Source organism: Cibotium barometz, chromosome 33 (genome assembly GCF_041138505.1).
Source record: "Cibotium barometz isolate CiBa-2024 chromosome 33, ASM4113850v1, whole genome shotgun sequence".
Classification (NCBI taxonomy): Eukaryota; Viridiplantae; Streptophyta; class Polypodiopsida; order Cyatheales; family Cibotiaceae; genus Cibotium; species Cibotium barometz.
In genome coordinates, this window is record NC_141078.1 from 33,693,452 (window position 1) to 33,707,906 (window position 14,455).

At 38.5% G+C, this 14,455-nt stretch overlaps 1 protein-coding gene across 1 annotated transcript; it reads left to right on the forward strand.

Annotated features, from left to right (window-relative positions):
* The first annotated feature begins 811 nt into the window (after positions 1-811).
* On the forward strand, positions 812-12,205 carry LOC147619503 (G-type lectin S-receptor-like serine/threonine-protein kinase At5g24080). The gene is made up of 3 exons (XM_086773454.1): positions 812-1,326; positions 1,402-3,253; positions 11,791-12,205. Exons 1-3 carry the CDS (start codon positions 999-1,001, stop codon positions 12,203-12,205), a joined length of 2,595 nt encoding a protein of 864 aa, XP_086629580.1. The 5' UTR covers positions 812-998.
* The last annotated feature ends 2,250 nt before the right edge of the window (positions 12,206-14,455 follow it).

The following is a 14,455-nucleotide window of genomic DNA, read 5'->3' on the forward strand; positions in this document are numbered from 1 at the left end:
AAAGGTTGATAAACAAATTTGTGAAGCTGCTCATTGAATAATCCTCACAAATAAAAGGACATCAAACAACCCTCACAAATGAGCGGCATGCATGGATTGAGTTACCACTCGGATAACTCCTAACCAATCATTGGTAGGCAATGCCCCTTGCAAAGTGTAAATTAAACTTAAGAGCTTGCTAGGCAGGTAATATTAGGAACCATAAGGTGAATTTCTCTCCCTAGTTTTAAAATACATATGCCTATAACTTTTTTTATAAAGTTTCCGCTTTCAAGTAGAAACTCAAATGTGGCTTTGATTGGAGCTCTGCTTATGCAATTTAAAGTTTTGACCTAGTGTGGGTGACATTTGAACCTGCCCCATGGATTAGTTCAAAATATTATCATTGGGATTTGGAATACTTTGGTGTGGCACACTCTCACTATGTAGCCTTTTCAAATTTGCTGTTTTTTTTTGTTTGTTTTTTCTCTATGTATCATGGCCGACTAAGTGTTTTGAGGTTGTTCTATGCTAGGTGGTTTGAGGTAGTGTGAAAAGGCCCATTGATTGCTTGAAGTCTTGCTTCTATTTGTGTTCCTTTCCACTCCCCTAGCGTGTGGCTTTTGGTGCTCCACAAAGTTATACGTTTTTCTTAAGATAGACTAAATTTTGTCAAGAAAATGCGAATGCAACCATGAAAAAGTTTGGATCAAGAACACGTTTTCAACCTCTCCTAGGTAGAGTACTTTATGACTTCATTTTCTCAATCATGGAAAACAATAAAAAAACTACTCGCATGTAGCTAGTTTTTGCCCCGAAAGTCACCGAATTGTGGAAGAGGAAAGTACTAATATTGTGCTTATCTCTGTTTTTCCCTCACCTGCTTCAGTTTTTTTCCCACTGTTATTTTAAGAGCTTCAAGATCTACAGCCTATCTGCCTCTCCCTGTCTTTTACCTATGTTAACCTTAATAAACCTCCTTAATCCTCTTGATCTTACAAATTGATCAATAATCAAGCATGGCGGGCCGAGTTTCTCTTCTTCTTCTAGCTGGGTGCTGGTTAGTTGGGAGTTTCCTTGTGAGTAGCACTGGCGCTGCTGCAACAGTATTTCAGCCCGGGCGCAACGCCTCTTTTGCAGCTACTCAGCTAAGCAGCGCTAATTACTGGCTGTCCGAGAATGGAGTTTGCACTTTTGGTTTTAAGAACATTAGCCATAATGAGTATTTGCTGTCAATATGGTTTACCAGTGATCCAAACAAAACATCCCTCTGGTGGCCGGCTAAATTGAAGGATAGCGATAATCCGGTGATGGAAAGTGGTGCCATGTTCAATTTCACAAGCCAAGGCATTTTAGAGCTTTCTGATTCAAGGGAAAACGTTGTTTGGAGCAGTGGCAAAATTAGCAAAGTTTCTTTTGCAGAATTGCAAGACACAGGAAACCTGGTGCTGCTGGATCAGAGCAAGAACATTTTATGGCAGAGCTTTGCAGAGCTCACGGACTCTCTTATGCTCCCAAAGTATGGGGATTCTGCGGATGTGGATCTGGTAGTAAACAAACCCTATCTGTTGCAGTCAAGGGAGAATCAGACGTCTTATGTATCAGGTAGGTTCCACCTTGCAACAGATTATCAGCAGAACCTGTATCTGCACGCATTGTACCACAACGTCGACTTCATATACATGTATGCAATTATGAATGTGAGTGGAGATTTCTTGATTAATCAAGACTATGGTAAATCCTTTTACAGCAATGGCTCTATGCCAGTGAGCAGATTAACGCTGGATCAAGATGGTAATCTCCGAATCTACAGTTGGCAAGCCAGTGCAAGGTCATGGCAAGAGACATGGGAGATTGTGGATGATAAGTGCAAGCTGGGAAGCCCTTGCGGTCCGTTTGGAATCTGTAACGAGCTAGCAGATGGGACAATAAACTGCACCTGCCCACCTGGTTACTATGCCATGGATGTTCAAGATCGTTCACAAGGCTGTGGTAGCAACATCAATTTTAGTGCGACCTGCGCCCCATCAGGAGATGGCGGCATGAGTGGTGGATTTAGCATGGTTGAGATGGCCGACAGCGATTACTACTACAATGACTTGAGTAACCAACCCGATGTGGGCATAGCCCAATGCAAAACACTGTGCTTGAACAAATGTACATGCATAGCTGCCTCCCACAGAAATGACAACACCTGTTTTCTCAAGGGCAATGGGACCACAGGATATTTGATGAATGGCTACTCCACAGCTGGTAACACTTTGTTGATCAAAGTGGTAGCCGCCGGCGCTAATGCGTCAGGTAGTGGGGTTAAGAACGGAGTGGCGATTGGCGTAGGAGTGGCGGGCGGGGTGGTGGCGGCCGCAATTGTGTGGTGTGCTTGGTTGTTTTTGGCACGGAAGAGCAATGGCAGACCTCGGTCAATCATGGAACCTGATCAGCAGATGGTCGATGTCTCTGATGCTGGGCCGACATACCAGGAGCTGGTAGAGGCAACAAACAATTTCAGCGAGTTATTAGGGGAGGGGAGTTGTGGTAAAGTGTTCAAAGGGTGGATGGAAAAGAAGAGGGCGGGGACTAACAGCACAGAGCGAGTGGCGGTAGCCGTGAAGGTCCTCAAGGGGGACACTTTCAGGGACGGCCAGGATGGAGCTGATAGAGATGCCCATCGAGGAGCCAAGCAGTTCAGGTCAGAGGTGAGCACCTTAGGCAAGATCCACCAAGTCAATCTAGTAAGCCTCTTGGGCTACTGCACAGGTGAACGAGCTGGGGAGAGGAGGGCGCTTGTGTTCGAGTACATGGAAAACGGGTCACTGGACAGGTATCTCTCCGGCGCCGCCGCCATACAACAGCCCCTGGATTGGGCCACACGTTACTCTATCGCGCTGGGCACCGCCCGCGGTATTGCATATCTTCATCATGATTGCAGCCCGCGCATCCTCCACTGCGACATCAAGCCACAGAATGTCCTGATCGACCACGATTTCTCCGCCAAGGTGGCGGACTTCGGCTTTGCGAGGCGCTTCCACCTGCGCGAAAGCCACCTTACCATATCCGGCATGCGCGGCACGCGGGGCTACATGGCCCCCGAGTGGCTGACAAGCGACGAGGTGACCTTCAAAGCGGATGTTTACAGCTTTGGCATGCTGCTACTGGAGCTCGTGCGCGGCCCTAAGATGGTAAATGACCATATGTGGCTCCTGGACTGGGCACTCCAGAGCATCTCAGCAGGAGAACTACTTCCCCATGAAGCTGTTGTGAAAGTTTTGAGGAGGTAGCGATTACAATTAATTAAAACATCATTAGCAGAACATTAATTGATAAGCATAAATTAACTGTTACTCAGATCGTTCGCCATCGCTTAGAAGCAAGAGTCGCGCTCGTAGTTGCAGATGAATCGTTGTTAATTGATTGATCGATTGGTTACATTTATATAGAAGTAGAAGCACCCATTCATTTGCATCACTTCGTGATGGGCGTTCACACTCGTATAGTGGACACGAGCATTGATTCCAACACTCCCCCTTAATGCGAATGTCCGCATGAGGGTGAATGAGGAAATGTGATGTGTATAGTGATGTATGCATTATGAATTCATGTGTAATGCTATATATCTTTACATCATAAGTCGATGATGATATAACTGCTTTGGTAATCGCAAGGCATTTGTTTTGTGATTATCTCGATATGCTTTTTGTCGAAGTTGATCTCCTTGACAACCACAAGACACATGTTCCAATATGATGTTGAGACATTGTGCTTGGTAGTAACTGCAACATGTGTGTTTCGATACGATGTCGAAACACAAGTTCTTCCACTCTCAGACTTGCCATCCGTATTCTCCCCCTCAAGTCGAGTAGTGGAATTCCAAGTATTGCATTGGGTACATGTCAAAAGAGAAATTAATATATGAGTATGAGTTGAATTATCAAAATATATATGTGATATGATGTTATTTACAAGTGTGTATGTACAATTAAGTTTAATTTGTCATCGCTCAGAGGCTGATTCGTTTTCAGCTTGTCGAAGACCAATGTTTAATTTTGGCCTCATGGATGCTGTAGACACTCCAATGGGCTCAATTTGCCTCTTTGGGCATAGTTGTTTCCCTCTTGGGGATTCACAATTCTCTGTTTGGGTTGTTGTTTCATGCCACTTTGGGCGCATAGGGTGGACGATTATATCACCCATAATTTTGTTTTAATATCATACCTCGTGGGTGTGGCCAACACTCCAACGGGTTGATGCCTCTTTGGGCTATTTTACGGGTCACTGTCCATTGGTAGGTCTTTGCCTTTTTGTGGGTCTTTGCCCATTTATGTTGTTTATTTGTTTGTTTGTTTCTTTTAATTATCATTATTATTATTTGAAAAGTTTTTATCATTTTTGTATAAAATGTTATGTGTGCACGCAAATAGCCTGAAAGAGTAGGCATGTTTGCGCTCATGAATAGCCTGAATATTTAGGCATGTTCATGATGTGAGTAAATTATTAAATAAAATTATTTTTATTGCTTACAAATAAAATATTAACTTTTGTTAAAGTTTATTGTTATTATTGATTTGTGTTAATTTTTTGTGTTACTATTGGTTGTTCAAAAAAAAAAATATTGATTTTTAAGTATTGTGGATTTTTTTTTTAAAAAAATATTGTGGGCTTTTTAAAAAAAATTTAAAAAAAATAAAGTTTATAGTTATTAATAGTTTTTTTTTAATAAAAACGGTTTAGTATAGTTGACAAAATTATCTTCGTTAAAGTTATCTATGTTAAAGTTATTTTATAAAAATAAAATTAAAAAAAAAGTTATTGTTAGTTGTTGGTTATTGTTTTTTTTTTAAATTTAAATTTAAAAAAAAAAATTTGACGGATGGCGGCCAGCTTCACCTTGTGACGACGTGGTTCTCGGAGGGATAAGCCGAAGGAAGGTTGCATCCATGCGCGAAAGAAGGCTCACGAAGATGCTCAGATAGGAGGGCTTCAAGACGGTCTGTTTGTGTGTAAAGGTCGGCAAGGGATCGCGTGCGAGTAAGAAGCGACGTCGAAAGTGGAGGTGACGACATCGAATATGGGAAGGAGTCGGGCTCCAATGCGAAAGAAGGTACGACTGCAAGAGTAGAAGAGAGATATTGTAGGTTGTTCGTGGAGTTGTTGGATCCTTGGCAGTGTGCGGGAAGGCGGTGGTCAATTTTGGTTGGATTGCGAAGGTGGCGGAGAGATTTTGATTGGCTTGCGAAGGTGGCGGAGGCGATGCAGGCCCACACAGGCTCTCCACAAAAGCAGGCTCTGATACCATGTTGAAGTTTGGAGGAGGTAGCGATTACAATTAATTAAAACATCATTAGCAGAACATTAATTGATAAGCATAAATTAACTGTTACTCAGATCGTTCGCCATCGCTTAGAAGCAAGAGTCGCGCTCGTAGTTGCAGATGAATCGTTGTTAATTGATTGATCGATTGGTTACATTTATATAGAAGTAGAAGCACCCATTCATTTGCATCACTTCGTGATGGGCGTTCACACTCGTATAGTGGACACGAGCATTAATTCCAACAGCTGTGGCTACCCAATATGAAGAACCACCCTGCTCGCAACAAGAGGCACTCGAGCAACTCCGATTCCTTAGAATTGGGCTCTGGTGCATTCAGCAGATGCCTTCCATGCGCCCTTCAATGTCCCGTGTTATCCAGCTAATCGAGGGAACCGTTGATGTTGACGAGGATCCTCCTAACCCTGCCCCTCAGATGACCATGACCCGCTTACCTTCCTTCCTTTCGGATAGCGAGCAAATCTCCGCTAGTTACTTAAACTCCTCTAGCTTTGCAAACTCCTCCTCTAACTAGCAATACACATCTCTCTCTCTCCCCACACACACTCACTAACTAGCAATACACATCTCTCTCTCCCCACACACACTCACTAACTAGCAATACACATCTCTCTCTCTCTCCCCCCAAACACACACACCCAAAATAGCAATATTTGCACACATAGCAATACACACGTTTCTCTCCCCCCCTCAACATACACACACAAAATAGTAATAATTGTGGTGGATAACACTTGGCCAAACCATAGGCATAGCATTATCCAATTGTAGAATTTTCTTCTCAAAAGTGTTACGGAGGGTTAAAAAGAAAGAAGTACGAAATAACTGAAAAATGTAATGAACATCTATAGGATTTTCTAAATTTTATATTCCTTTTCAAATGCCAAGTACGAAAAAACTGAAAAATGTAATGAACATCTATAGGATTTTCTAAATTTTATATTCCTTTTCAAATGCCGTGGCTTTTTCAATTTATTGATTTGGTTCATTAAAGGCATGTGTATTAGACATGTAAACCGTGGTCTTTGAGTTTAAAGAGGAACAATTGGGCAATGAAACTCAAAAGTAATTAACAAAGAGTATAGAGAAAGTCACCCACCAATGCTTTTAAGGGATCACTTTCAATTCATTAATCTACATCCACTTTAAGTTTATGGTTGCAAGGATTGGGAAGTGAAGAAAAAAAAATCAAGCCAAAGACTTTTTCGCGTAATATTTCTAAATAAAAATGAACTAATTCTATTGTGTAGCCTTAATTAGAGATTATACTTTTACTCTTTATTGGTACGAAATGCCCAAGCCAACAAATCTTCCTGTCTCTCACTCTCTCTCTCTCTCTCTCTCTCTCTCTCTCTCTCTCTCTCTCACACACACACACACACGTCCAAGCTTCAAACATAGGAAGCCTTTTTGTCTTTTTCAAGGCTGGTTTGCGGAAACCCCTCCATGCCTTTTTCTTTCATGTTTTAACTCTCTGTCTCTCTCTCTCTCTCTCTCACACACACACACACACACACACACACACACGAACTCACTCACACAAAAATACATAGATTCTCTCACGCACACATATACCTCCACACAATCTATGTCTTAGTTGATGTTTGTAGTTTTTTTTAATGTAAAGAAAAAGGTTTTTTTTGTAAGTTCCAAACCTTCACACTAATCATTATAAGTTCTTTTCCTTACATTTACATGTATCCTTATAAGTCTACTCCCCCTATATATCTGTGGACTTTTTAAGCATATTTTTTCTATTTCATATTATAGAATCTTAAAACTCTATATATTTCAATTTCTTAAAGAACTCTAATGGCCATGCATTATGTTTAGAAGTAGAATCTCCTTACCTACTACCATGTCCAAGACCAACAAACAAAGAATTGTATTAGAAGTGGGAAAGTAGGTGTCTATAAGACTCTACAATTGTAAGTGATGTCACTAAAGCTTAATAGAAAAAGAGTATATAGACTACAAAATGAACTAATTTGTTAGCATAAAAATCATAACAATGTATCTTGAAAATAATGAAAAGTTAGTCCTTTCATATAACTTGAACAAAAAACTAAAACGTTATAGGGTTTTGCCACCTTGGAGAAAGCTTCAAGTATTTGTCTAGAGCATGCTAGGCCAATTAAAAACATGACTCAATTAAGATGTGAAAGAGCGGAAAGGGTTAGCTACTTAAGAGCAATAAAAAATCAGGAATAATAAACCATAAGCTTCAAGTATTTGTCTAGAGCATGCTAGGCCAATTAAAAACATGACTCAATTAAGATGTGAAAGAGCGGAAAGGGTTAGCTACTTAAGAGCAATAAAAAATCAGGAATAATAAACCATAAGATGTTGATGCCCCAAAAAGCTTAGTGAAGTAGTAGAGGTGGTTGCGTAGCTTCACGAATGACTAATGAGTTATTGAAAAATTCAGACCATTAATGTATAGATATATCAATAAATGTAGAAAGCTAAACCTATAAAAACTAATAAGATAGTCGGAATCTAACCCTACAAAACTAGGAATCTAAACTTGCAAAAATGATTAGCAAAGCAATATTTAAATAACCAAAAAAGGATTAAATATTTTTAAAATTAAAGATTAGAGACAACAAGATGTGTGTGTGTGTGTGTGTGTGTGTGAGAGAGAGAGAGAGAGAGAGAGAGAGAGAGAGAGAGAGTATGTGGGAGAGATTATGTGAAACTAAGTGTATGTGTGTGTGTAAGTAAATAAACTTTGAAAGGTGTATGGCCTAAAGGGTAGGAATTAAATAAAACTTCATAGAGAGAAGAAGAAATGATATAAGGAGGTGAAAAGGTTAGACAACTAATGATCATGAGAAAGAAGTTTATGTACATATATGGATTCACAAAAAAGAACTTTATAAAACTTGATATTTTGACTTCTTTAATAATATAATTTTCTTTAATGATAATTAAAGAAAATGATTTTGACTTCTTTAATAATATAATTTTCTTTAATGATAATTAACAATGTTTCTTAATGTGTGTTAATGTTCCTTCTCCCTCCTATTTCTTCCTAGTTTTTTTTTGTGTGAGTATTAGTGGGTTGTATTACGCTTTTTTTGTTATTAATGTCACACACACACACACACACACACACAAACCATGCATATACGTAGAATAATTACTAGTGGTTGTATTATGCTACTTTTTGTTATTAATGTCACACACGCACATACTCACCCACATGCACATGCATATGCATGCGTGTGTGCACACACCACACACACACACATACTCATACACACCCACATGCTCGGGGGGGTCACTCGTAAATATGTAAGTGTAGAACGTGGGTTCAATAGAAGGGGTTTTTTTAAACCCCTTTTTTACACATTTTTTACATACAGAAGGGTACCATTTAAAGGGGGTATTTGCAAATTGAATAGAAAAAGGTGTGTTTTATTTATTAAAAAAATTACAGATAAGGGGTTTTTAAATTAGGCCTTGAACGCATGTGATATAGAGAGTTACATATAGTGAACCCCTCGTGCCCACATGCACATGCATGCGTGTGCACACAACACACACACACACATGCAGACAAACCATGCATATACATAGAATAATCACCATTATTTTAGTGGCTATAAAATATATAAAAAGATAAAAAGTAATATACATATAATCCAACTCACTTTCTCCTTTTTGTGGATCAAATATTGTATACACATACATGTATGGACTTGTTTTTCACACTTTTCTATTTATGGTAAAGAAAGAAAAAAGATCGTAGGTTTTTGGCTTTAGCCTCATATTTCAAGCGTAGGACTCCTCACGAGAGATAAAGAGTTCCAGTCATTGGAATATCTTCCCTAACGAAGGGGCTCAAATGGTTTTGTTTGTGTTCATGTAGCTTAGCGTAAGGATCCCCCATGCCCCTCCACACACACAGTCTCTTGTTATCTCTTATCCTTAATTGTAAAAAAATTATTTAATTCTTTTTGCTTGTTTAAATGTTGCTTTTTTATTGGTTTTTGCACGTTTATATCTTCACTTTTATTGATCTCTATATGGATCAATGGTATAATTTTTTCAATAACTTGTTAGTCATTCTACTCATGCTTTAGTAAGCTTTCAGGAAATCAACATGTTATGGTTTATTATTTGTGATGTTTGATTACTCATCAGGAGTAACTGAATAACCTGTAATACTCTTCCACATTTTTTACTTGTTCTACATCTTATTTAAGTGATGTTCTATTTTGCCTTAGAGATAAGTACTTGAATCTTCCTAAAAAGTGGAAAAACAAAACCCTCTAATGTTTTATTTTTTATTCAACTTACATTAAAGAACTATTTTTTTTAATTTTCAAGATGTAATGCTATGATTTTATGAGCTTTAACAAATCTTTTCATTTTGTAGTGTACATACTCTTTTTCTATAACAACAAAGAAAAGCTTGCTTTAGTGATATCAATAATAAGTGTAGAGTCTCATTGACTCCTACCTTCCCACTGCTAATATATTTCTTTGTTTGGTGTTGGATGGTGGCAGGTAAGAAGTATCTACTTCTAAAGCTAATGGATGATAATTAGAGTTCCCTACTCAACCCTTTTTACTTGTCTCTTACTTCTTTAAAATAATATGATTTTTTAAAATTTAATGTTTCTTTAATGTGTGTCACATTCCCACGTCCTTCTTTCTCCCTCGTGTTTCTTCCTAGTTATTTATTTGTGATTACTAGTGTGTTGTATGTTTGTTTTTTCTACACCACAACACATCAAGGGAAAAATAATTTTTTTGCAATGGGGAATATTAGGGTCTTTTAATAGTGGTAAGCGATAAAATTGTGCTGCTATTTTTGCCACTAAGCAGCAAAATAATATTACTGATCAATAAAATTTTGCTTGTTATTTTCTCTAATGAACAGTGAAAATAACAACACAATTTTTTTATCCAACAGCTGTGAAAACTTGTATACTCTTGCCAAGTCTCTTTTGTGCAGACATGTATCTATTCTATCTCTTGCACCTCTCACATCCTATATGCTCAAGGTATGTGCTCTTCATCTCCCTCTCCTATACACACAAGCTTTCCATGAAAGCTTCATCTCCATCTCCATATTCCTCTCCTTTAGCTTTCTATGAAAGCTTCTCTTTCCCTTCTCTTATATTTTTTCCTCTCTCTCTTGAAGTCTAACCCTAACCCTACCTCTTATATAAAAACCCTAATAGAGAGCTTTGATGGAAAGCTCTCCATTAGGTTTTATATTTAGCATCTAAGGTTAGAATTTTGCATAAGCCATAAGATTTTTATCAGGGTTAGGGTTAGAGAGACCTCTCCTCTTCTTCTGTTCTCCTCTTACTCTTCTCATGTAATAAAATGTTCTATACTTATTTTTTTCATCTTGGTTTGATTTTCTAGGTTCTCCTTCTACATCAAGTGAAGACTTACAAGCCTCATAAGGTAAGAGATCTTTGTCTTTTATCTTACGTTCATTTTTTCTATTTATGCTTTACTTGTTTGCACCCTTGGTGGGTGCAAGGTTTAGGATAAGTATGTGTGCTCTATGGCTTATGGCTTATGCATAAGGCTCTTATACATGAGTATTAATCTTATGCATTAGCCTCATGCATGAAGCTCATGTATTAGACTAATGCATGAGGCTTAGTCTTATGCATGAGACTCATGCATAACGTCTATGCATAGTCTTATGCATAGAAGATCATGCATAAGCCTGTATGCATATAAGTCATGCGGATCTATACATATGCAGATCTATACATATGCCTCTATGCATGAGCTTCTATTCATAGAGGCTTATGCATAAAGCTTATATACACGCATAAGCCTTACGCATAAGCCATGATGCTAATGTGTTTGCATAAAGCTTATCCTTATACATAAGGCATATGTATAAGCATATGCTTATGCATGAAGCATAAGCATAAACCTCATGCATAAGCCATAAAGCTCATGCTTAAGCATAAAGCATATACTTATGTATATGCTTTTGCATAAAGCATATTCTTATGTATAAGGCATATGCATAAGCATATGCTTATGCACAAGCATGATCTCATGGTTTGTATTATTATTGAGTCCTGCCTTTCTTGAGCAACTCTTCGCAACTACTCTCGAGGTAAATCTCTTTTTCTATTTATGCTTTTCTTATTTGCACCCTTGAGTGCTAGGGTTTAGGATTAGTATGGATGCTCTTTAGGATTATGGTTTATGCATAGGGCTCTAATGCATAAGGTTCTTATGCATAAGGCTCTTATGTATAACCCTTATGCATAAGTCTCTTATACATATGCTTATGCTTCATGCTTATACATAACATAAATCTTTACGCATAAACATATGCTTTATACATAAGCATGAGCTTTACCCATCGGAGCCTTATGGATAACGGTTAAAGCTTATGCTTATGCATAAAGTATATGTTTATGCTTTGCGTTAAAGCTTATGCTTATGCATAAAGTATGTGTTTATGCTTTGCATAAATCTTTATGTTTACAGCTTTGGCATGCTGCTACTGGAGCTCGTGCGCGGCCCTAAGATGGTAAATGACCATATGTGGCTCCTGGACTGGGCACTCCAGAGCATCTCAGCAGGAGAACTACTTCCCCATGAAGCTGTGGCTACCCAATATGAAGAACCACCCTGCTCGCAACAAGAGGCACTCGAGCAACTCCGATTCCTTAGAATTGGGCTCTGGTGCATTCAGCAGATGCCTTCCATGCGCCCTTCAATGTCCCGTGTTATCCAGCTAATCGAGGGAGCCGTTGATGTTGACGAGGATCCTCCTAACCCTGCCCCTCAGATGACCATGACCCGCTTACCTTCCTTCCTTTCGGATAGCGAGCAAATCTCCGCTAGTTACTTAAACTCCTCTAACTTTGCAAACTCCTCCTCTGTCATCTCTGCAAGGTAGCTTCTCTTGATTTTGCTTTACTAGGCAGAATCTCTACTTGGAGTATTAGATGTATTATTTTCTCCGTAATGCTCTACAACTTTACAACTGTCACGGCTGTGCACACACTAACAAATCAACAATTGTTACTTACAACACTCACGCCTGCGTACTGTTAACGTCTTTACTTTAACTGTTCCGCCCTCTCCCGCTCTCTCCTCTTTGTGGGGGTGTGTGTAAAGAGGACATTTCTCACTACCATTCAATCACCCAAGTGTGGTAGTGTGGTAGATTGGCTAGTGGCCCAAGTGTGGTAGTGTGGTAGATTGGCTAGTGGAATTGCCTGTGGGATAACATGAACCCAAGCCTCCCAGTCGATATTAAGAGACTTCGTCTCCCCCCTCTCTCTTTCTCTCTCGCCCCACTAACTAGCAACACACATCTGTCGATATTAAGAGACTTCGTCTCCCCCCTCTCTCTTTCTCTCTCTCCCCACTAACTAGCAACACACATCTCTCTCTCTCTCTGCCCCCCCCAAACACACACACCCAAAATAGCAATATTTGCACACATAGCAATACACACGTCTCTCTCCCCCCCTCAACACACACACACACAAAATAGCAATAATTTTGGATAACACTTGGCCAAACCATAGGCAAAGCATTATCCAATTGTAGAATTTTCTTCTCAAAAGTGTTACGGAGGGTTAAAAAGAAAGAAGTACGAAATAATTGAAAAATGTAATGAACATCTATATGATTTTCTAAATTATATATTCCTTTCCAAATGCCATGGCTTTTTCAATTTATTGAATTGGTTCATTAAAGGCATGTGTATTAGACATGTAAACCGTGGTCTTAGAAATTAAAGAGGAGCGATTGGGCATTGTAATTCAAAAGTAATTAACAAAGAGTGTAGAGAAAGTCACCCACCTGCTTTTAAGGGATCACTTTGAATTCATTAATTTACATCCACTTTGAGTTTATGGTTGCGAGGCTTAGGAAGTGAAGAAAACAAAAATCAAGCCAAAGACTTTTCCGCGTAATATTTCTTTAAAAAAATGAACTAATTCTATTGTGTAGCCCTAATTACAGATTATACTTTTACTCCTTTATTAGTACAAAATGCCCAAGCCAACAAATCTCCCTCTCCCTCTCTCTCTCTCTCTCTCTCACTCACACACACACACACACACACACACACATCCAAGCTTCAAACATAGGAAGCCTTTTTGTCTTTTTCAAGGCTGGTTTGCGGAAACCCCTCCATGCCTTTTTGCCTTCTTTCATGTTTTAACTCTCTCTCTCTCTCTCTCTCTCTCTCTCTCTCTCTCTCTCTCTCTCACACACACACACACACACACACACACGAACTCACTCACACAAAAATACATAAATCCTCTCACGCACACATATACCTCCACACAATCTGTGTCTTAGTTGATGTTTGTAGTTTTTTAAAATGTAAAGAAAAAGGTTTTTTTTTAGTTCCAAACCTTCACACTTTTTTTTTTAGTTCCAAACCTTCACACTTACATTTACATGTATCCTTATAAGTCTACTCCCCCTATATATCTGTGGACTTTTTAAGCATATTTTTTCTATTTCATATTATAGCATCTTAAAACTCTATATATTTCAATTTCTTAGAGAACTCTAATGGTCATACATTATGTTTAGAAGTAGAACCTCCTTACCTACTACCATGTCCAAGACCAACAAACAAAGAAATGTATTAGAAGTGGGAAAGTAGGTGTCTATAAGACTCTACAATTGTTAGTGATGTCACTAAAGCTTAATAGAAAAAGAGTATATAGACTACAAAATGAACTATTTTTAGCATTAAAATCATAACAATGTATCTTGAAAATAATGAAAAGTTAGTCCTTTCATATAACTTGAACAAAAAACTAAAACGTTATAGGGTTTTGCCATCTTGGAGAAAGCTTCAAGTATTTGTCTAGAGCATGCTAGGCCAATTAAAAGCATGACTCAATTGAGATGTGAAAGAGCGACAGGGGTTAGGTACTTAAGAGCAATAAAAAATCAAGAATAATAAATCATAATATGTTGATGCCCGAAAAAGCTTAGTGAAGTAGTAGAGGTGGTTGCGTAGCTTCATGAATGACTAACGAGTTATTGAAAAATTCAGACCATTAATGTATAGATATCAATAAATGTAGAAAGCTAAACCTTTAAAAACTAATAAGACAGTAGGAATCTAATCCTACAAAATTAGGAATCTAAACTTGCAAAAACCATTAACAAA